Source organism: Lutjanus erythropterus, chromosome 23 (assembly GCF_056507025.1).
Source record: "Lutjanus erythropterus isolate fLutEry1 chromosome 23, fLutEry1.hap2, whole genome shotgun sequence".
Classification (NCBI taxonomy): Eukaryota; Metazoa; Chordata; class Actinopteri; order Lutjaniformes; family Lutjanidae; genus Lutjanus; species Lutjanus erythropterus.
Window position 1 is genome coordinate 20,747,752 of NC_139339.1, and position 23,319 is coordinate 20,771,070.

Sequence of the window (23,319 nt, forward strand, 5' to 3'; positions counted from 1 at the left end):
GATTTGCAAATCATTTTTGACTTGATAAACTGATAAACTTTGTTGTTTTTGTAAATATTCACACATTCTGAATTTGATGCCTGCAACATGTATCAAAAAAGTTGGACAGGGGCAACAAAAGACTGGGAAAGTTGTGGAATACTCAAAAAACACCAGTTTGAAACATTCAATAGGTAAACAGGTTAATTGGCAAGAGCTTACAGTATCATGATTGAGCATTACAGGGGCATCCTGGAGAGGCTCAGTCATTCACCACTTTGAGAAAAACTGCATGGGCAAATATTCCAGCAGTTTAAGAACAACGTTTCTCAACACAGAACTGCAGGAATTTAGGGATTTCACCATCTACAATTCATAATATCATTAAAAGATTCAGCAAAATTGAATGCCTGTGACCTTTGACACCTCAGGCTGCACTGCATTTAAAACCCACATAATTGTATAATGGAAACTACATGGGATTGGGAACAATTAGGAAAACCATTGTCACTAAACACAGTTAGTCACCAGATCTACAAATGCAAGTGAAAGAAGGAGCTGAAGAGAAGAGAGGTCATTCAGATTTTTACCAACGCTAACGTCAAAAGCCAGCATCTATGATGTTACGGGGGTGTGTTAGTGCCCATGGCATCATGGCTAACTGTCACATCTGTGAAAGTGATGTAGAAAAGGTAAATGGAAACATGAAAGGTACAGATGACGTGTTTTTCAGAGATGTTCCTGCTTATTCACTAAGAAAACGCCAGGACACATTCTCCATGTGTTTGAACAGTGTGGCTTTGTAGTAAAAGTTGTATATCAAGCAAGAATGAGAAAAGAATTTCACTTTCAAAACATCGACAAATGGTCAACAGTTCCCAAATGCTTATTGAGTCTAGTTAAAAGAAACTTTAATGTAACACAGTGTTAAACATGAACCTATCGCAACTTTTTTGGACCATGTTGCAGATATCAAATTCAAAATGATAAACTTTTTTAAAAAGCTAATCAGTTTGAACATTAAATGTCTTTTCTTTGTACTGTATTCAGTTAAATACAGGTACAATCGTTGCATTCTGTTTTTATTTACGTTTTACACAAAGTCCCAACTTTTTTGCAATTGGGGTTGTAAAATTAATACCCAGTAAAATAATCAGGGGTTTTAGATGGTGCACAACGGGACTTACATCGTCTTATTAGCTTATGACAGTATTGCACTGACGACTATTGGTACTTTCACAAATTATCAACTCAATGATATTTTTGATAAATAATCATCAGTAATGTGGATATCATGACTAAGTGGGTAAAGGCAATACTGTAATGGAACATTTAAAGGGGCAGTTCATTCCAATATTGAAAAAACGTTTTTCCCTCTGGCCTGTACTGCTATTTATCCATCTAGATAGTTTTGGAGATATCAGTGGTAGAGATATCTGCCTTCTTCCCTATAGCAATGTCTCTTTCCAGAAATCATGACCTGGTTACCGAAGATAATCCACAGACCTTTCCTTCCTCGAGTAACGGGGTCATGATTTTTTGTATGTATGTTTTTGGCACGTTGAGCATCAAGAGCTGAGTGCCATTAAGTCCCAATATATTGGACAGAAGGCAGACATCTCTACAGCTGATACCTCCAAAACCTGGCAACTCACATCAGAACTGTGTAGATGGATAAATACCACAACAAGTCACAGGAAAAATGTTTTGATTTTGAGGGGAGCCGTCCCTTTAAAAGCAGGGAAAGACATAACTTGATTTAACAATAAACAACATCCATAGTCTAAGATGATATCTTGTCTTATGTCACATTATGATATAATATTGGTAAGTTGCCCAGATCTAAACTATCAGCACTCAGAACTGCTATTAACAGTTTTTTTGTGGTTGGGTGATGTAGCAATGATTGAATTTAGCATTTGTTGAGAAGTCCCTCCTCATTGTTCTTCAGTGGCAGACTGCTGACTCCCCTTTGTCTAAGCTGTCCTGTCTGTCTCGCTTTGATAGTCCCTCAATATTTATGTGGCTTAACACGTTTTCCCTTTGAAGGCCTGCACGTTTAGTGCGCATTTTAATCCAAAAGTCAAACTTCTGATAGAAAAGTTAAAAATAACGTCGATTTATGTCAAGGCTTGATTTCTGTGTGCCATCACTGACAGCTGAGGTCACTGATTGCGCCCTGGCACATGTCAGATGTCAGTGATAACCCTGTGTTAAAAACATAATGATACTGACAATCACCATTAAATTGAGATATTTATTACAATTATATAAACGATCCGTTTTTTGTTTAATATAATGCTTTAATGACTGTTTCTGGAAATCATCTGAACAATGGATGGGAAGTGTCTGCACGTCTTTTTTGAGACAGTATTTACTTTTTAGGCCAAATGTTTTATAAACATCGAGATAGCCTATTATTTGGATAACAATGAAAGAAAACATCTTTGCCTTAAGGGAGGAGGTAGTGCAGATTGTCATCATAGAAACAATGCTTTATTTTCAAAGTCATCAATAAAAAATCAAACAGGATCAGTTTTTAGAAACACCTACCGGATAAGTGCAGGAGATCCTCAAAAGAGCTTCGTTTCCAATTAATGGCCAATAGACGGACCTATGGGCCAAACCGCGAGGACCCTGTGAGGGGCTCTGCGGATACCGCAATGGACTTTCCCAGTGAGTTATGGACATGCCTTCATGATTTTTTTCTCTCTACTCTGCCTTTAGTAGTTAGACTATTTTCACGCTTTACGCAAAGGGGGACTGCATGCATGGGTTGATGTTTAATCGCTCACCGTGGTGCGTAAAAAGGCGCGTCCACGTCCTTGCGGGCTATCACGTTATCGCTATATCCTTAGGGGAGGTAAATAAAAGGTTTTGCCAAAGCCCAGTAGTGATGCAAAGTGGGGTAGGTGACCGCTCTCACCAGCAGCACAGATCTCTCTGACTCGGAGCCACATGCCGGCCGGCGACCGCGGGAAGCAGCGCGCTTGGTTTTTCTGTTGGACTTACTGGATTTGATTGGTGCCTTTAACTGGATTTGACTTGTGCCTTTAACTTAACCCGTGACGCTTGTGCATTTATTCAATTATTTCACAATGCTTTTAAAAGATGCGGCACCTGTTTGCGAATGTTGCAGAAAACGGGTAGAGGTAAGGACGCTTGAATTATTACTTGGTTTGGTGCGATTCTCTGTGTGCATGACCTGTGCGCTGCATCTGTCTGTATTCTATGTGTTTTACGACACGTTCATCATATTTTTGACATATTTATGTAGCGCGCAGCGTTTCAGTGGTCGCAGTATGGGTGAATACTGAATCTTAATGCGTCTCAGGAGGTCTGGGTTTCATTGAATACTTCTGCCTCTTTCCCTAAAAGTTTTGCCAAACTCCACATCCTACATGTTCTGTCTCTTCTTGCTTCTGGATTGTATTTATTCACTGCAGGTCATGGACAGGTTGTGTAATGCAATTTCCTAGAAAGCTGCTGTACATTAGACTACGCTGCAAACCATTAATCATTTAAGTTATTAAGGATTCACCTCTAAAAGAAGCCAAATTGCTGTCAGGTGATGAATATGTAAGACCTGACAATGTGGTGAATAGACACTATTGAGTCTCAAAAAGACAAATCTTTCTGAAGCTGACTCAAGGCATCATGTTGGTCCTGAACCTTACTGAGTTGAGCAAGGCACTTAATACACTGGAAGCGCTGGTTTGATTCCCTATCGTACAAAGATGTATGATTTTCTGTTCTGGACTCGTATGAGTGCTGGAAATCCTTGAAAACATTTGTAGTGTTTCCAGGGTTTGAAAAATGCTTGGATTTTGGAATAAACTGCTTGAAATTTCAGTTGCATTACTTTAATAATAAAACGTCACCTGAATGAAGAGTTTGTATTTTAGATAAAGATATAAAATAAGGAGGATATTGGTTCAGCCAGTTTGTGTAGGATGTAAAGTCAACATAGAGACTTGTTGTGTTGTCTTTTAATTTGTCACCCTTACGTCACAAAACATAATTTTGGTTGTTTATAAGCAAATGACATCTGATTTAACATGACAAAGAAGAGAAATAACCATTTTGAGTATATGTAAAGAAGTGTTTAATTTACCACATCTGTAAACTGCTAGAAAGGCTGAAAATGCACCCTGAAATTTCATGAAAAGTCCTGCCTGTTATTATAAGCCACTGCAGATAAAATTGCCCATTTTTCTGCCTTGTTCACAGGGAAAAAACTTCTTTAGTCATTCTTCCCTAGCATGACACAGCAGACTGGAAAGTCAAGGCTGCTAAATGCGAAAGCTGAATCTGCAGTTTTGGGAAGAGTCGTCACAGTCTCAAGTCAGCAGAAAAGAGCAAAAGGTTATCAAAGGCTGACAGCAATACGGGATTCCAGCTAAGCTGAACAGGAAATGATGTCACACCTGTGTCATCTGATAGCCACTTATTTACAACTCTGCACTTTGTCATGGGGAAGACCCGTTCAGAATAGAGAGGAGGTCGCAAAGCGTTCAAAAGCACTGGGATGTACTTTAAATAGTATGTCCTTATCAGACCTCTGTGGCATTTAACCAGCTGTATCACACCGACTAGTTGGTTTAAAATGATGAGCTCTCCCTGTGCACCTGTTTCAAACAGTTAGCTGAAATAGCACATGTCAAAGGCTTTGTCTCACGTGAGCATCCGGCCACCTTTCCAAAGTATCTGTCACATACCTGGAGTGAAGCTTGCCAGTATCCCAAGCACTGCCACTTGTGGGCTACCGCTTCCAATTTAAAATAGCAACATGGTTTTGGCAGCTGATGTTGGCAGACAAAGCTGTTAACTTTTAGTTTGGCCACAGTCCTGGACTGCAAATTCCACCACCTTGGTGATAATGTCGGGAGAGAGCGAGTGTGTGTGCAGTTTCGATTGATGCATTCTCACGTAGGCAATGGCGGAGGTGAAAGGGTCACAGATAATCTTCAAGCTGAGTCACACACACTTATTTAAGTGGCCGCGTTTTGGAAAACGCTGAATGTCAGAGTGAGTGGAAAAGACTTAGTTTGTCTGTCCAGACATCACTTTGTCTCTGAAACTGCTATATGGATTAGTATATGTTAAGTGTACTTGGGACCACATTGTTGATCTGACGTGCTCGAGATCGGGGGTTTTCAAAGTCTGACACTGTGGGCCTCCCTTCAGGCAAAGCTTAGAGTTCACTTACTTAGTTTCACTCAATTTCTGGATGTTTATGGGATTATAATTGTCACTTGATGCCATAGACACTCAACAATTGAGCCAAGAAAGCTTAATACTGCTGTTTTACATAACTTAAGACTGCGCTAAATACGTAGAAAAGCTCTGTCCTAATGCATGTATTAGTTTCTCACTCTGGGAAAGTGGGAAAAATAGTAAATTCCCCAATGCTGTATCTCTTAACTATCTCTTTAATCAAATCACATATTTATGTTATTGTATATGATCTCCTTTTGATAACTAATGTAATATTTTTGTCACTTCTATTCACTAAACCTCCACTGAAACTGTTTGGAGCTCCCTGGGGAGGCCTGCCTCCCACTTTGAAGACCTCCGGGGCTTGTGTAAACTTACAGGATCACAGGAAGTCTGCAAGAGACCATATGCACAATGATTTAAAGTTTGTGATTTACTTTGAAGTGGACAAATTTACAAAGGTCTACTAGTAAATTTACCAGTGTCCATGTAAAGTGGAGCAGCCACCGAACAGTCAACAGGATGAAAAACAGGCCCAGTGCAGTAGGATTTATTCCCTGTGTAAACGCTTTTAAATTAATCCTAGTCGGTATTCCTTTCCCACCAAGCTTCCATGTTGTCTTCATTGTGAGTAAGTTAGAATTTTCAATGAGCCCATGAACGACTGTTTGAAAATGCACGTCCATAGGTGTCAATGAACGTTACACACCTGTCGACATGTCTTGGTGCATACATGTTTATTTTTGCTGGATTGTAAAACAGAAGGGATTATAAATGCTCACTCAGAAGCACAAGGACTGTTATGAATGCGCATAAAGCAATTAGTAGCTCGTGAAGTTGTAGCACAACTATGTACATACAGAGTTTACAGAAGGTTTCTGTGGAACATGTGGGTGGTATGAGTCAGATGTGCAGTGTTATAGATACAGACTGATCCCACATGTCATCGACAGTCTGCTATGACGTTGGCATTGAAGAAAAGGGGGCATGGAGGTTAAGCTGATTATACTATTGACCTCTTAAAGGACCACTGCACTTTAATTCTTGATGTTATTTCTTAATATCCCTCAGTGGTTTAACAGAAAACCGATATTAGTGTAACCTTTTTTGCAGTTCAGCTCAATTTGTGCTAGATGTCTGTGAGTCTGGGAATTTAATCTAGCCTGTATCTGACCTGTCTGCCTGGGAAGATCAGATGAATGTTCTATCATCCTTCTGCGTCACACATCCAGGCTGCCGTGAAAGAGTGCATTCAGCATGTGGCACAGAGGAACGAGGCTGGATGCCCACATGACCGACAACACTAGAACCGCTCTCACTGCCAAGTATATCTTTGAGAGTTCAGCATGTGCTTTCAATGGGTGTTAAAAGTTTCTTTCATGGTCATCGAGAAAAGGCTGGAAGTAATATCTGCATATCTGAATAAGGCTGACTAATGGCCTAATTAGAGAACCACCCTGTTCTAAGTATGGGAACAGTAATTTCTGCTTTGTCATGAATGATATCTGTAGGTTTCTATTCAGAATCCAGGATATCACATGACTTATTAGGTGTCATATGCCAGAATAAAATGAATGAGATACTGCTTAATCATGCTGGATCAAGCTGGTTTTACAGCTCCAGTTCCAAAAAAGTTGGGATGTTGTGTAAAATGAAAAAAAAAAAAAGATTTTCAAAATCATTTTCAACTTGTAGTCAATTGAATACATAGAGAGATTAGAATGTTCAAAGTGATAAACTTTATTGTTTTGTTTTTTTCAAAATGTTCAGATTTCAAAATGTTGAGACAGGGGCTACAAAAGACTGGAATGTTGTGGAATGCTAAAAAAAAAAATGCTTGTTTGGAATATTTGACAGGTAAACGGATCAATGGTCACAGGTGATGGGTATTAAAGGGACATCCTGGAAAGGCTCAGGCCATGGAAGGGATGAGATTCACCAGTTTGTGAAAAACAGTTCAACAAAAATGTTTTTTTCTCTGCACATGAGGGGCAGGACCTAAAACCAGCATTGAATGCCTGTGACCTTTGACCCCTCAGGCTGCACCGCATTAAAAACCCACATAATAGTATAAAGGGCAATACATGGCCTCAGGACCACTTAGGAAAAGTATTGCCAGTAAACACAATTTGTCACCTCATCTACAATTACAAGTTAAGATGCTATTATGCAAAGCAAAAGCCAAACAACATTCAGAAGTGCTGCCTGACACAAAGTGTGCCGTGCTCTGACAAATCCACATTTCAGATTAAGGATCATCCAGACTGTTACTGGCACTAACTTCAAAAGCCAAAACCTGTGATGGTATGGGGGTGAGTTAGTGCCCATGGCATCATGGGTAACTGTCACATCTCTGAAGATGATGCAGAAAGGCACATAAGAGTTTCGGAACAATATATGGTTTTTCAGAGATGTCCATGCTTATTTTAGCAAGAAAATGCCAAGACACATTCTGCATGTGGCTTCATAGTGAAAGAGTTCAGGTACATGAGTGAAAATAAGAAAGAATTTCGCTTTCAAAATGTCAGTTAGTGTCCTCAGTTCCCAAATGTTTACTGAGTGTTGTTAAAAGACAAGATGATGTGTCACAGTGGTAAACATGCCCCTGTCCCAACTTTTTTGGAAGTTTTTGCCAATTATTGCTTTCTGTTTTCATTTACATTTTGCACAACATCCCAGTTTTTTGGAATTGGGGTTGTGCATGAGCCCTAAGGATAATATTTACTGTTGTGTTTATTGTAGACGGCTCCTTGAAAAGATCATTTAACCAGATAACAGTAACAAATGAAAGAAAGGCACAGTGTACCTAGCAAGTCAATTGTTTTATAATTGACAATGACATCTGACCTCACAGTAGATGAACAGACAATGCGATTTTAAGTAACATTAATATATGTTCACATACAGACTTTACTATCTGATAAACTGTGGAGAATCTGCGGGGGCCATGAGGTCACAATGATTTATCTAAGTAGTTACATGGTGGAATTTGCAGAGATTAATTTAAATATGAAAATATTATTTTAGCCCTGAAGGTCTTAACAGACCATACGTGAGCTGCATGAAAGAGTCACCAGATGTATTTTTTCATATATAATGTTCAAAGACCTCAACCGACGTCACCAGAAGAGGGTGGTGGGTGCATGTAGATGTATTACAAAAGAGACATTTGTTCCAAAGGTCTTGAGGTTTTCATACATTTCTCCCAGTGTATCACAAGCCCGGCGGCTCACCGGGCCCAAGTTGACCCCCTACTGAGCCTAAGCATCGGGGAATTTTATTCTGAGGGGATATATTTTTAAGATGTTTTTTAAAACACTTAGAGTGGTGCACCTCTGTTGGAAATAGATAAAATTGTTGGACAGCTCATCAGCGACACCTGTTGGTTGCAATGTGAATATACTATAGATAGGTGAAGTCTCTCCCCTTCCAGTGTCTCCCATGGCACCTTATTTTGGGGAAAAAAAACAAAAAAACATTTGGTGTTTGTCCATTTAAAAGGTAATTTTACAAGTCAAGAAAGTTGAAATTTAATTTTGTTTGTTGTTGTTGAAAACAGCACTCCAAGACTGTACATTCTGTAGATTTTTGGTTAACACTTTGTTAAACTATACATGTTAATTTTTTTGTAATGTGTGTTGCATAAATTACTTATTCATAACAACACATTATGTAGTCATACATAATCTCCAGCCAGTTTTTAGAAATGACTTTAAGACTTCAGTAAGATTTATGGGGCAGAAACTGAATATCATTCATTCATCACCACATTTTCATTAGTGTATAATCACTTAAACACAAGAATTAATGTGTCTTTGCTGCCCTTGAGGTGTTTATGTCCACAGAGGGAGTGGTCTATCATGTTGCACCGCCATGTTTCCAGAGAAGCCGGAGTGAACAAACACTGGCTCTAGTCGTGGCATTTCTACAGTTTGCTGTAGTTTTCTATGTGAATAACCAAATTAGTGAGTTGTTGTGTATTGCTCCCAGTCAAATATTTTATTTAGTTAAAATAAAGGCAGAGGAGTTTTTTGGTTGATGGCTATTCTCTGTTTTCTTTAAACTGTACTGAAGGAGATACAGAGTTTTCATCAATTGGTGGAATTTAAGTGAATCACATTTAATGGTGATGTTCATTTCTGAAGCTGAGCTGGTCATGACTAGGTCTAGTCCCGCTGCAATTTGTCCTTAAAGCATGGCTGTTACTTATTGCAGGAATAACTGGTTTAACCCCCACACAATGAGGATAAATAACTGTGTTACTGTATCGTACTCTTTAAAAAAGGGTCTATCTCTGTAGCAATCCTTTCCATAACGTTATCAAACACTTAAAATGACAGTCTGAGTCTAGCAGTGGCAAAAACAAGCACTGTTAGTGGACGGATCTTGATGGTGTGCAGTTGCCCACAGGGGTTTAGTTGTAGCTTTGTTTCACTTCTAGAAGCTGCAAGCACTCTCACTCAATACTAGACCAGTTTCAAAAACAATTACCCCCATTAGTTACTTAGACTCAAAACATGGGAAAATGGGATCCAGTTTGAAAAATACACGTGTTACCCTTTAACAGGTAGAAACAAGCCATCACAGTTTTATTAAAGATTAACACTGTTCAAAAAGGAACCTGAGTTACATATTGTTCACTTGTCACATATTCTGCACAGTTCAGTGTGATAGGGCCAGTGAAGTAATTTAATAACCCCCTTCTGTGAAAATCCCGTTTTTAACCTTGTTAAATGTCCATGTGGTGTTTTTCATTTGTTACAAAACATATCAAGAGTGAAATAAGCAGTAAACACTGTGTCTGAGCTTTACACCCTAAGGAACCAATCCCGTTAAGCACGTGGGTGGAACTATACATATCATTAGCAGCGATGTCAGGTGCAATTACTTGGGGGTGGGGGTTGAGAGGTGTGGGTGTGTGGAGAGAGTGAGGACTTTTTGCATAATCATGAATCCTTGAATACTAAATGAAGTCAAGGTGTAGTGCTATATGTTAGCCATTTTAATAAGGTATTTGAACTTATTGTGCAAAATGCAATGCTTGCAGAGCATTTTACATTGTTTAAAACAAGACTGGAGGTGGACTTCAAATAACTATTAAAAACTACAGCTCAGTCGGCATCTCTTGCACATATAATCGTAATTCATGAAACCACAGTACAAAAGTTGTTGGACAAGAGTTCATGTATGTGTGGAAGAAATTAGAAACCCCTCCTAGGTGTTATATTGTGTTTCTGAAGTAGCGTTCTAAGGACAGATGAGACAAAAGTTAAAATTATGGCAGAATTTCCCATTAGCTCCTTGAAGCATATTGTCAGTATGTTATCATGACACATAAATACACACAGTTCAAAGGGTTCCCACATTTCGTCTCAGTACTTGCTACTTGCTGGCACAAATGTGCCTGTTTTCATTCACCAGCCTGTAAGTGACTGTCTTTTTGTACCTGTGATGGCAGGACTGCTTGCCTTCCTGTTGATAGTTTTGGAGTGGACCCGGCCAGGCCTACCGTCCCCGCTGAGGCCAATCTGTGACCTGAGGGTCCTGAACCATTTCATTCAGGAAGCACGAGACGCAGAAGTCGCTATGGTGAGAGAAAAATGTATGCATGCGCTCAGAGCTAAGAGCAGGCGAGGCTCGCTGCAGAGATATTGTGGTCCTGAAATAACCCATCCCGAACGTTTACGTACCATTATATACACTAACATTATTACTCTCTTGTTTTCTTAGAAGTCATGTAGAGCAGGATGTAGCCTATCAGAGTCCGTCATTGTTCCCCAAACCAGAGTTGAATTTGATGTCTGGGAGAGGAAAACTGTAAGTAAATGAAAACAGCTGAATGTTATAAAAGGCACCAACAGATTCAAATTAGCTATGATGTATGAAGTTCATAGAAATTTGCTTTTGCCTTTTATGTATAATCTAGTTCATTTCTAATGGCAGAGCTGATTACCTGTTTCCTTTGATCCTTATCGTGTCCATAATGAGATTCTGAAATTTTTGCCGTCTATTTTTTTTTTCACAAGGCACTGGAGCAAGCCCAAGAAGTGCAGTCTGGTTTATGGCTCTTACAACAGGCCCTCAGCTTGCTCCGGACGTCAGTCACTAACACAGCACTGCACAGCCACATAGACAACTCCATCAGAAACCTGCTCAGCATCAATGCTGTGCTGCGTAGCCTCAACATCCAGGTGAGTTACAGCAGGTTTTCAAACTGGTAAACTGTGTTTTTTTGTAAATATACTCTAATTCTGAACTAACCATTCACTAAGCCAAACTGTCCAGTCACAGATTAGCAACTAAAGTGTCATAATTGGCATATTTCTACATATTGAAACCGTGTGCCTGGGGCTCTAAGAAGAGCAATACTCACAGATTATACATTTGGATTAGTTATGTGGGGCATTTAAGGAGGAGGATGTGGGCTGATGATGATACACCTCTCTCAGACTAGCTCTCTTAAATCCAAGCCAGGTTGGCTTAGCTTTTATCCCGGCTCTCTTTCTGAGGTGGTTGCGATCCAGCTGTTCTGGCTTGGTGATCCTCTCAAGGTCCACTGTGCTAATCTAATCCCTTTACATCCTTTTCCACGTTATGACTGTATTTTTGTCATCTATCGTATGGATATACATGTCTGATTTCACTGTCGACTGGTGTTGGCTGGCAGGTAGTTCTAGCCTCAGTCTGTTAGCATTAATGTTGTATCATGTACACAGTCATTAAGTAACTTTACATATACACATTTAGACCCTTTTACAGGGTTCTCATTAGTATTAGCTTCCATTAGCCAGCTACATGTATGAAAACTGCTCCTAAGAGTCATTATTTTAGCCATCAAAATCCGTGGCTGTTTAGAAATAAGCAGCTTGCTTCAGTTTACGTCCTTCAGAATCAAAGACCTCGCGTTTCAACAGTTACTCCCAAAGTCTTGACCCCTTGAAGTTCCTTTTTGTTGGAACAATAAAGTATGTTATCTTAATTTTGACATTGAATCTGCCAATCTGTGCTTATGGCATCATGGGTAACTGTCAGATCTGTGAAGGCCCCATTGATGCTGAAAGGTACATGCATATGTTGGAGCAACTTTTTTGAAAAGTGTTGCAGGCATCTAATTCAGCATGAGCGTATATTTACAAAACACAATAAAGTTAATCAGTTTGAACATTAAATATTGTCTTTGTACTTATATTCAGTTGAATACAGTTTGAAAAGTATTTGCAAATCATTGCAGTCTATTTTTATGTTTTACATAACGTCTCAGCTTTTATGGAATCAGGGTTGTATTTTGTTAAAAGTATGTTTCAGAATAAATGCCCTCCATTTAAGATATAGTGGTCATCGTTGAGCTCAAGTTGAGTCTCTTCTAATGAAATAATGATGTTTTCCTCAGTAATAGAGAAACTGAGGGATGTCATGGGACATTCTCTAGAAGTGTGACCGTAAGCCCTTCATGATGAGGCTGCAGGCACTGAAGCTACCGTACAAACTTGTTCTTAGACTGCTGAACATGTGCCAGCACAGCCTTTGAAACTGAGCTGAGGCCTGTTGGATAGACAAACTAAAGGTGAATGAGCAGCCTGTGGTCAGGCTGAAGGATCCTTGAATTATCGTCATTTATCAGTTGAAGAAGTTCTTGCAGTGCTTTCAGTACTTTCCAAGATAACTTGCTATGGTAGGATTGTGTGGAAATTTTAACTTTTAAACTGTGGGAAATGCCATGAAACTTCAAAAATGAACATGTCTCTGACTCTGGTTACTTCTACAGAGGAAACGCACCATGTGCAGTGCAGACTTTTGAGGTTTTGTCATAAGAGACAAATTTTCCAAATTCAGACAAGCCGTGTTTCTTTATGCTCTATTTCAGGAATATACCCCACCGGCAAGTGCAGCAGGGCTCGAGGGAACATGGAGAGCGTCCTCTGCAACAGATTTGCTTCAAGTCCATGTCAACTTCCTGCGAGGCAAAGTGCGCCTCCTTCTGTTGGATGCGCAGGCTTGTCAGCAAGATGTCAGCTGATCGGCTGATCACCTTACTCCAGGCGAAGCTAATTTGTGTTTCCGAAGGCAAGAGGAGGGACTTGACACTGCTGACCTGCATGCTGGCTGCTGGAAGCGGTGTGTAAAGAGAGGAAGATACAGCCGTCCTCACATAAGAGGAGGAAGCTGAAAGGAAAGGACAGTTCCAGCTAGGCTTTGGATGGACAGGAGATGATTGCACCTTGGAATTCTAGATGTGAAACATGGACATGGTGAAGCACACACTGACCAAAATGAGGCCTATGGAAAGCACTGCTCCGATAGCTGTTCTACTGGCACTCTCTTGCACTTTGTGTGTGGTTGTACTTTTGTATGTGACTGCAAGTTTAAATCTGTACGTAGTGTGTATGTGTGTTTCCAGTGAGTCTGACCCCTATGCTCACCTTTTCAGAGTGAATTGTGAGTGAGTAACACACTCAGAAAATATTGATTGCACTTGGAAACTGGAGGACTGTGAGGTTGCGACAGAGCCTCCATTTCCAAAACTACTGCAAAAAGGCAAGAATGAATGAGGCCGCATCCCACAATTTAACATATGATGACAACTATGGCTCACTGAAACATTAGTCTCTTCTCTTGGATTTTATCCAGTGAATATTTTAATATATTTTTAAGAGTTGCAGAATTTTTATTTATACAGATTTTCTACTTTTAAGCTCCAGTCTTTGTATTTTTTAAGTGTTGGCTTTGTAAGACTTTAGTTTGACTCTCATTCCCACCTTCTCTTGTAAAATAATGAACACATTTTCAGAAGCAGTTTGACACAGCTTGCGATGTCTCACTGCTGTCCTCTGTTTTTACATACATGACTAGCTGTTAGTTTCACACTTCCAAAGAATAAAACAAAGAACTAAAAACCTGTTGCAAAGGTTCAATGACAATGAATGAGGGAGCAAGAGGTCAGTGAGGAGGGTGGAGGGTTACATGAGAACTGTGAAGCTGTTTTGTCATTATTTGTGTTTTCGTTGCTGCCTAACTAACACTGAGCCACTCTCTACACACTGATAGCCAGAGTGCCTGGGAAAATGCTGTTTGGCTTTTACAATTAACATCCTGTGAGCCTGTAATTGCGAGTAGTTTTCCAGAATCTTGACGCTAACACTGTCTCTTCCCTCCCTCCATTGTTCGTCATCAAACAGCAGGCAGGCAATCAGTTAGTCCTGGGAACTTGAGGCCGTCTATAAAATGGATGCTCAACCATTTCAGACTAGTTAAGTGTTCTTCCTTGTTTTTTTCCGTATTTTTAAATCTTGTTGTGCAAGTGCAAGATGTTTTTAAGGATGTTTGTACATGTTTTCTTTCCTGTTATTTGTGTTGTTTTGTCCCATCACTGTACAATTTGCTATTTAAATACAAAATATTATTCTTGGATAAAGAAAGGATAGATGGAAACACAACAAGGGGAAGTCTGTCCATTTCATTCATTATCTTTGTCTTGTTCACATCAGTGGAGTTAGAAAGCTTCTGCAGTTCAAATACTGAATACAAGCTGCTATTACAGACTTTCCTGGTCTTGAAGGAGCAATGTGTCGCAACTGTGCAACATGGAGCCATAGATGGTATAATAAATAGGTTGAATCACTATTTAATACCTAGTCTATAGCTGAAGCGAGTTGTTTCCTCTGGCTGCTTCTCTCCAGACACAAATAAGCTCAGGCAGGCTGCAGGAACACTGCAGAAGCACGAGCACCAACAACAACAAGTCCTACACTGTAAGTCGATCAGCTGTTTATAACTGTGAGTTGTCTGTCAATGTAAAGTTCAGCCCGTTATCCTGGAAACAAAACCCCACTGCTCTGAAAACACACACTGTGGCGTTAGTGCCTGGTTGCCTTCTGTCTGCCAGACTCCATTAACATATTGCTCAGTTTACCTGTTAAAAACATCTACTCCTTCAAAAAGATTTCTTGCAACTCATAATCATGTCATGAACGTTTGGCTTTAATTAATTTGGCCAGCCCAGAATGGAAATTTCAAAAGGACACCACAGCTGTAGCATTGTTGTCAGAGAAGCAAGTATTTCAACTCGGCTTGTTTCCCTAAACTCTGATAGCACATCAAATTACATGAAGTATATTAGAGATTTCTCCTTTTTGAGTTATTGCAATGTAACATCCGGACCAAAGTGTCCTGCCCCTGATGCAGAGGTTAGAGTCAAAGATACATTCCTGCAAGTTTTATTTTTGTTGAGAAATCAAACACACTGTTCTCTTGAAAACTGTTCATTACATACTGATTTTGAACATAAAAACCACCAGCAGTTCCAGGATTTCAAACCAACTTTAAGAGACTACTGACATCTAGTGGACATTTACTACAACAACACCTGCCTGAAACTGAAACTCAGGATTCCTGTTTTTGTAATTATTTCTTTGAAAACAGACATAAAACTGAAAACACAGATTTTTCGGCCTTAACGTTAAAGACACTTGTACATTTATATTTGGCACAGCCATTTTTACGATGATTAAATTACACAGTTTCTTCTGGCAAACACCACTGATGCTTCAACTCATGCAAAATAAAAAAGGAACAACAGCAACAATTTGCAAATGACAAAATACTACAAGAACTTAACAGACTTAGTCAACAAACGTTGTCCAGATTATAGTTCAAACTGCTGCCTGCTCCATTTCACAGTCTCTACACACACGATCCAACCAGACAACGTCATGAAGGAGCAAATAGGACTAATAAAGAACCTCTACCCAACACACTTTTTCAGGTCACTGAGGGTCAGGGTAGAAGACCTTAATATGAATGGCTGAGTTGTTGCGTGTGCGCGTCATGGGCTCCCCAGCTTCATCAGGATCTTCTGGCTCCAGATCGTCGACAAGCTCCACCGTGGAGGTGTTGGCCGCCAGCTGCAGCACGCCCTGGCTGCTGGCCTGCAGCTGGAGGGCGATGTTGATGGCCCTGTTGATGGCCAGGCCCAGGCCGTGGACGCAGATCTCCCTGTGACCCCCACCTTCCAGCAGCTTCTGACAGCGTGCCAGCTGAGCCCGAAAATCAGTCTTCATGTTGACATAAACGTCGTTCCGTCTCTTTGGTAGTTTCCGGGGGAGGCGCTTCCTAAGGGTGTACTCCACTGGGTCCATCTCTACAGCCGGAGCGGTGGAGTCGGTGTGCACCGGGGCTGTTTGAGGAATAGAGGACATTCCTGGGTTGCGTGGCTCTGTCATGTTTCTCAGTGGATTTGCTGGGGCCAAAACAAGGAAGCTGAGAAAAAAACAAATAGAACAGAAGCTGATGAAATGTTGTTATGATACATGATACCTTACAGCCCAGATTCTCACACTGTAGTACATGTACCACTGGTGGTACATGAGCTCCCTCTAGTGGTATTTGGAGGATTGTCAGAAATATTTTTTAAAACTGAAATATATTCATTTAAATACTTATAATACTATCAAAGTGATACAAAATTTCAAATGAAAATACATAAATAATAGATAATTGAAATGTGTTTAGTTAAGAGCTAAGCTGTGATGGCAGATAAGAGGAGTCTGGAGTGAAGAGACTTAAAATTAATACTTCAAAGACACTGCAATTGTAGCTCCAAACTGTAAGTTTTACGAAGAGAACGTCAGATCAGGAGGCAAATATTCTGAGCAGCAGAGTTGAAATGAAGTGGATGACAGTGAACTGAGCACGAGTGCCCAAACAAAGTGCAAAATGCTAAGAAGTCGAGTTTATGGCTGATGATTATTCTCCATCATTTATTAATCTGGTGATTATTTTCTCAATTAGTAGATTAGTTGTTTGATCCATAAGATGTCAGAAAATGGTAAAAAAAAAAAAATAGTACTATAAAACAGTACCATAAAATAGTAATATACTAATAGAGATAGAAATACTACACTACACCGTTAACTGTATGGACTTACACCCCTAATGATGATATTAAAGACATCAGCAGCAAGTGGCAGAAACTTACCACGAAAATGACCGTTTCTACTTTTTTAAATAGAGAAAAGATGGATGTTAAGAAGTGGATACAGATAGTCAAACATTAGCCTCGTTAGCTTGATTTGTGACAGAGCGGTCTCACAGCGCTGCCGAAGCAAACCTTGTGCTAAAACATGACAACGTTTTTTGCCTATGCTCCTCCAGCAGGTTGCATGTTTAAATGCATACTGGTAATCTCACAGATGTCTCCTGTCTTCCAGGAGAAATTAAATATTTGCCTGGCGCAAAACCATCGTTTAAATCCGGTGTAAATACAGTATGTGTATGAATCTCTGAGTAACGTGCTGAGGTCGCAGAGGGGCGAGTCAAATTTTAGCAGGTGAGCCGAAAAGCAGCTTGTCAGCTAAGCTAGTTCACCGAGGCTTCAATACTAAGAGAACTTAATCCATGTAGAGAACACACTTACCTTCAGAGGATAGTTTCAAGCAGCAAATTTGTCTTATCTCATTGTGAATGTCTGTAGTGAATGGTTTTCTTTAACAGCGGCATTCACGTTAACCAAACGCTGTTTATTTTCTGTGTGCCCCGGAAGTAGAAGCACAGTGGGTATGAGGTCGTGTTAGCAGGTAACCCTTGATATACGAAACTCTCGCGAGATTTTTACGTATTATTACTTTATTGTGCCCCGATACAAACTAATTCTGATGTATGATGTGACAATACTGTGTTAAGATCCGGGTAGGTCTGAGAATAAACAGTCTTGGTTATGGTTAGAAAAAGATCATGGTCTGGGTTGATCACTCTCGCGAGATCTTTCGCGGTTGTGGGATTCCCATCTACACACGAATAGACGGGAACTACTGCCGCGGTCAGAAGTGTACCATGTCAATACAGCGAAGGCAATTTTTAATTTATGCAGTTTATAACACTTCTCCCCACTGTTTGTAGCCGCATTGTAACGTTCCTCGTCAAAAGTCATTTTTGATTATCAGCTTAAAAAATAAAAAAGAATTACTGCAGATTCTGCAAGTCCTTTGAGGCCCTCTATAATCTCTAAAAGATGTATTTTCTTCTCTTTTTTAGTTCTTACATTACACAACAATTAGAGTGAGGCAGTTTATGGCAATGGAATCTCAGGTTTGCTGAGATCTTACTGTGAGATCTTACTCATATGTATAAAAATAAGGGAATCACATAAGTGAAAGAAATAATACATAATAAAATGTAGAAACTGTAAAAGTAGAATGCAGTATGAATATACATAATGAGAACAGAGTGTACTACACAATAATACCCCCCAGAGATTGTTTCGCCTGGGTATTTCAAACTATGACCCATGTATGATAAAATTCTTATAGGATGCTCTACATTCACATCATTGTAAACTGTGAAATCTGGAGCATGTATCACTAGATTGGGACCACTTTGATACACATGTCATGACATGATGTCACGGATTTAGTCATACTCTCGCCAAATACTGAGTCCATATATTTCATTATATTACATGAGTCATACATGGATATTTTATCTAGTATGTGTGCAAGTGTGCAAGTGGCATGTGTTTGCCCACTAACTCACTAATCACAGATGCAATTAACGCCACAGGTTTGGGGTTCTGCTTCTTACTTAAAGCAGGGCAGTCAGCTACAATATGCCCTGGCTTCTTGTGATAGAAGCAAATCCTATCTGAATTTCCATTTTTAGAGCTGGAAAGTTTGTTAGCAGAAGCATAGGGAGTGGAGCTATCACTAGAAACCTTACTGGGAAATCAAGATCTCTGTGCTACTATATGAGTCTTAACCTTAGTGTGGAACGTATTACTTTATGGGCTTAAACATACTCATGAGCCAATACAGCAGCATCCTCTACCGTTTTTGCTCTTGTTCACTTAAATAAGTGGAAACCACTTTTGGAATGCAATTTTGCAACACACAAATCTTTTTTTTGTGCAATGTGCAACATAGGAGTTGCTGAGCATCAGGGTCTTTAATAAACCTGTCCAGCTCAAATGCCATGATGGCACACAAAAATGGACACTAGAACTACTCAATAAGCAATGAGTTAGTAGCACACACTGTTACAAAACTCTGGCCTGCTAACCATTAAATGGCATCTACAAATGTCTCCACTGAGAAAGGGGCTCCTAAAAGCTGTACGAATAGTGACTACAAGCTACAAACAAATTACACCCAACAACCACAAACATTCAAAAAACAAAACTGTCACACACTAAAGTACACAGTACAAAATATCCCTTTAAGGTACCATACAATGTGCAGACTGCAAAAGCAGAGCTACACAATAAACAACTCATACTATCAAAAGTCAGTACAATCCACAATGGCTGCTAAACTAGTAGCCACACACAAAATGTACACGGACTAATCAACTAAATGCTCAACACTAAACCCCAAATATCTAACTACATTGTGTTCACACACAAAGCAGGCCTCACAGAGGTCATCATGGGCAGCCACATGCTACTCTTAAGATAGGATTTTGACATGTCTAATCTCCTGGCCTAGAACTAACCCAGTTTCCCTTCTACCTGTGGGGGTTACTACCTTATTTTACCTCAGTATCTTCAGTGATGCACCTGGGCATGCCGGGGGCCACCCCAGGGCTATCACACAAAATAATAAAGTGGTGCTGGTCTCTCCAGCACCCGCCGGCTCACTCAACTGGGAGAGTTCAAAAACTATCTGATGTGGTTATGCATAGACGACCTCACTAACTAAAACTAAAGGACTAGGTTTCAAATCCCAGATGAGCCCACATTATTATGTTTCAGCTGCTCAACACCGAACATAATAATGGACACAACACCAGGAAAGAAGTTTACAGCACTGAAGTTTATTGAAATAAATGGTTAAACCAAAAAGAAAAACAGATATCTAGCACCACAAAGGTGCTGCCACAGCTGGGTGGAAAAAGAGAAGTGAACAAAAGGGCTGACCTAAATAGACTCAGCCCCCTAGTCAGCACAGGTGTGTGTCAATCAGGTGATCAACCTAAAGGGATCGACAACAGGATCAACAGGAAACACCAAAATACACAGGGTGTAAACACTGAATGTAACAGCGCAGCACACAGGCGGGTGAGAAATGAAGGAAAAACAAACATAAAATTTATTAGTAAGGTGTTGGGCCACCAGGTCCCATCAGAACAGCTTCAGTGCACCTTGGCATTAATTTTACAAGTCTGTGGAAGTCTGCTGGATGGATGGAACACCATTCCTCCAAAAGATATTCCATGATTTGATGTTTCTGATGGGGGTGGCAGAGAGCATGTCAAACATGTTGGTCCAAAATAATCCCAAAGCTGTTCGACTGAGTTGAGATCTGGTGACTGCAAAGGCCACAACATATGAGTCACATCATCTTCATAACATTCAGTGATCACTTGTGCCCTCTGACTGGGGCATTATCATTCTGGAGAAGACCACTCCCATCAGGATAGAAATGAACAACTCTGTCTTGATTTGCAGTGACCCTTCCTGCTAAGGGGACAAATGGATTCCAACCATGATACCAAAATACCCCCTACAGTATAATATAGCCACCAGATCCCCTCACTGTAGAGGTTTTGTTCTTTCATTTGTCGTTTGTCTGAATGCTGTGATGTGTGCAGATAAAGAGGTATATGCTCAGATGTAGCCTCAACAGGTTATAAACAGGAAGGAGGTGGAGGTGGAGCCAGTGCAGTAGAATATGTACATATGGTACAGTAAGTATGGTATAAGTATAGTAGTCGTATAACTGTAAGGTGACAATAAAGTGTAGTGTGACATCCATATGTCAGTTCAATGTGAGTAAAATGTGACAAGCTTGAGAGCTCATGAGAACAGTTTTATGCTGTTCCTAGTGGTACAGGAACAGAAGCTGTGGTGCCATCTGCTGGACAGCAGCAGGCAGAACAGGACAGGCAGACAGACAGATGAGGAAATCCTGAGGCAAAGGGAAATGCAATTTGCAGCAGGCTAGAAATCTACATGAGGAACAAATAACAAAAACTAGAGAACACTTGAAAATTAGATTGAGCTAGAGTACCACTGCAGCAGGGGCAATAATCCAGCGACCAGTGGGAGGAGATCTGGGGTTGATGTACTGAAGAGATGATGAGGGGAAGGTGAGCAGATTTCCAGACAGGTGTACAGAGAAGCAGAGCTGGGAGCTAGTTCAGAAGCACACCCACAACGCAAAAACACAGAGACACAGGGAACACACAACAGGTATATCTGCAATTTGCTGGTGTGCAAGTATGCAATGGTTTTTCTGTACTGGAAAAAAAAAATTCAAAGGCAATTGAAAATGAAGAGGAATCAGATCCATGTAGATCAAATAAAGTATAAACATGAGTCTAGTGCAAGAAAAAACATGGAAACATAAGGTGATTTTTGTTAACTAATGAATCAGTTTTGACTTATTTAGTTGAAAAGTCATGTAATCATTTCACAGCTGATCATACAATTAGCAATTTTTATTATGTGAGCTGTCAATTTATTGTTGTAGACTTAAAATAAACTTTTAAAATTACAGTTGTACAGCAGATATTTTATCTTATGATCTTGTTGTTTTCCATTTTTTATGGCCTGCCAATGTCACAATAGAAGCCTGAATGTAATCCTGAAGTTTAGTTAATTTATGAGGAAAATGTGTAATATTCATAAAGTATTTCTAACAATGGAATAAAATGTCTCGATTCTGCAGCACAGCAGAGAAAACAACTTTGTTCAAAAAGCCGATCATTTACAGTAAAATGATTTTTCATTTACGGGAAACCAGATGACCAGTGAAACCAAAAGTGAAAGTGTCTTCATCTACATTATAAAAGGAGAGCTCTGCACTGCGGCACTTCATTGGCATCAGAGGCGGAGTGAGACGCTTCATCCACAGGACAAATTATTTGTATCCTGTAGTGCACAGCTGAAAAGAAAAACTCCTGGTTCAGAGAATGTAACTTTGACATGGACACGTCTCTTCTATGAAGGTGGGTTTAAAGGTTTTGTTTTGGCAGTGATTTTTCAGTTATATGTCTGATGGGAGGACCTATGACGCATCATAACTACAACATGAAAAAGCGATTATTAATGTAATATGATTCTGTGTTGCTTTCGGGGCTTCTACTGTTATCTGTTATCAAACTTGGCATGTAGCTGAACCAGGCACAGAGCAGCTTTCATTCACTGATGAGCAGAATTGTTCAGTTACTTCTGTCTGATCTCCATATTTATATAAGCTACGAACACCAGACAATACAACACATAATTTACAATAATGATGAATCATCATAAGACTTTGAGGTCTGTCTGTCCGTCAAGAACGGCAACACCTCACAGGAGAGCGCACAGTTCAAGCGAGAACTCTCAGACTGATTCTGAAATTTGGGTGTTTCCTTGATTAATCTGTCAAAATGTCTGAAGTCGAGCTCCTCTGTGTTTTTTATCGATGTGTTTTTATGCACATCATTTCAGACAGTTAGGGGAGACTGGGGCCAACTGTAACATTTTCCACATTTTCATTCATAATTTACCAGATTACTGGAAATATATGCAGGGAGGAAGTAAGAAAAAATAACTGATTGAAAAAAAGGAGATGATGAAAATGCACATAGATTGAAAAAATACAGGAGTAAAAATACATGTGAAATGAAAAATTGTCAAGTGATGTGATTCATTTCCAGCTGATTTGATTAAAACAGTTGTAATATGATGAAAACTGTTTCATCATTCATAACAAAAAAAATATTTTACCATTTAAAAATAGAAGAAAATAGAAGTGATGAAAAATTTTACAAATGAACAAAAGAAGTGATGAAAATGAATGTGAATTGATAAAAAAGAAACAAATAAATTTTTCATTGATGATAAACTTGATTGTCATTTTATTTATTACTTTCACCATTGAGACCACCCTCATCTTTAATTAATAAATGACCATTTTGTGTTGTAAATGATGTAACATGGTTCTGTTTTCACCATCACAACTGTTTTAATCAAATCAGATTTACATTAATCAAATCATTTGATTTATCACTCAAATGATCATTTTTCATTTCACATCTATTTTATACATTTTTTCTCCAATTCACATGCATTTTCATCACCTCCACCTTTAGCAATTATTTTTTCTTACTTAAATACACAAGTCATCTTTTGATTTAATAAAAAGTGCA

The 23,319-nt window shown here is 39.5% G+C and overlaps 2 protein-coding genes across 3 annotated transcripts; one reads left to right on the plus strand and one right to left on the minus strand.

The window, feature by feature from the left end:
- The first annotated feature begins 2,370 nt into the window (after nucleotides 1-2,370).
- epoa (erythropoietin a) lies at nucleotides 2,371-15,182 on the plus strand. Of its 2 annotated transcripts, none has more exons than XM_084712281.1 (5): nucleotides 2,371-2,655; nucleotides 10,655-10,785; nucleotides 10,927-11,013; nucleotides 11,223-11,387; nucleotides 13,061-15,182. In XM_084712281.1, exons 1-5 carry the CDS (start codon nucleotides 2,577-2,579, stop codon nucleotides 13,211-13,213), a joined length of 615 nt encoding a protein of 204 aa, XP_084568407.1. In that variant the 5' UTR covers nucleotides 2,371-2,576; the 3' UTR covers nucleotides 13,214-15,182. The 2 variants fall into 2 exon arrangements, with proteins under 2 accessions (XP_084568407.1, XP_084568408.1); XM_084712282.1 differs by lacking the exon at nucleotides 2,371-2,655 and adding an exon at nucleotides 3,098-3,131.
- Nucleotides 15,183-15,394: 212 nt separating this feature from the next.
- On the minus strand, nucleotides 15,395-17,746 carry pop7 (POP7 homolog, ribonuclease P/MRP subunit). The gene is made up of 2 exons (XM_084712280.1): nucleotides 17,609-17,746; nucleotides 15,395-16,452 (listed from the first exon to the last, which is right to left on the minus strand). The coding sequence occupies exon 2, from the start codon at nucleotides 16,413-16,415 to the stop codon at nucleotides 15,960-15,962; it is 456 nt and encodes a 151-aa protein (XP_084568406.1). The 5' UTR covers nucleotides 16,416-16,452; nucleotides 17,609-17,746; the 3' UTR covers nucleotides 15,395-15,959.
- Between the last annotated feature and the right edge of the window lie 5,573 nt (nucleotides 17,747-23,319).

Coding starts and splice junctions, on each gene's coding strand:
- epoa (XM_084712281.1), top strand. CDS start 2,577: ATGGCCAATAGACGGACCTATGGGCCAAACCGCGAGGACCCTGTGAGG. Junction 10,786..10,926: donor GAGACGCAGAAGTCGCTATG/GTGAGAGAAAAA, acceptor TTGTTTTCTTAG/AAGTCATGTAGAGCAGGATG. Junction 11,388..13,060: donor TGCGTAGCCTCAACATCCAG/GTGAGTTACAGC, acceptor GCTCTATTTCAG/GAATATACCCCACCGGCAAG.
- pop7 (XM_084712280.1), bottom strand. CDS start 16,415: ATGACAGAGCCACGCAACCCAGGAATGTCCTCTATTCCTCAAACAGCC.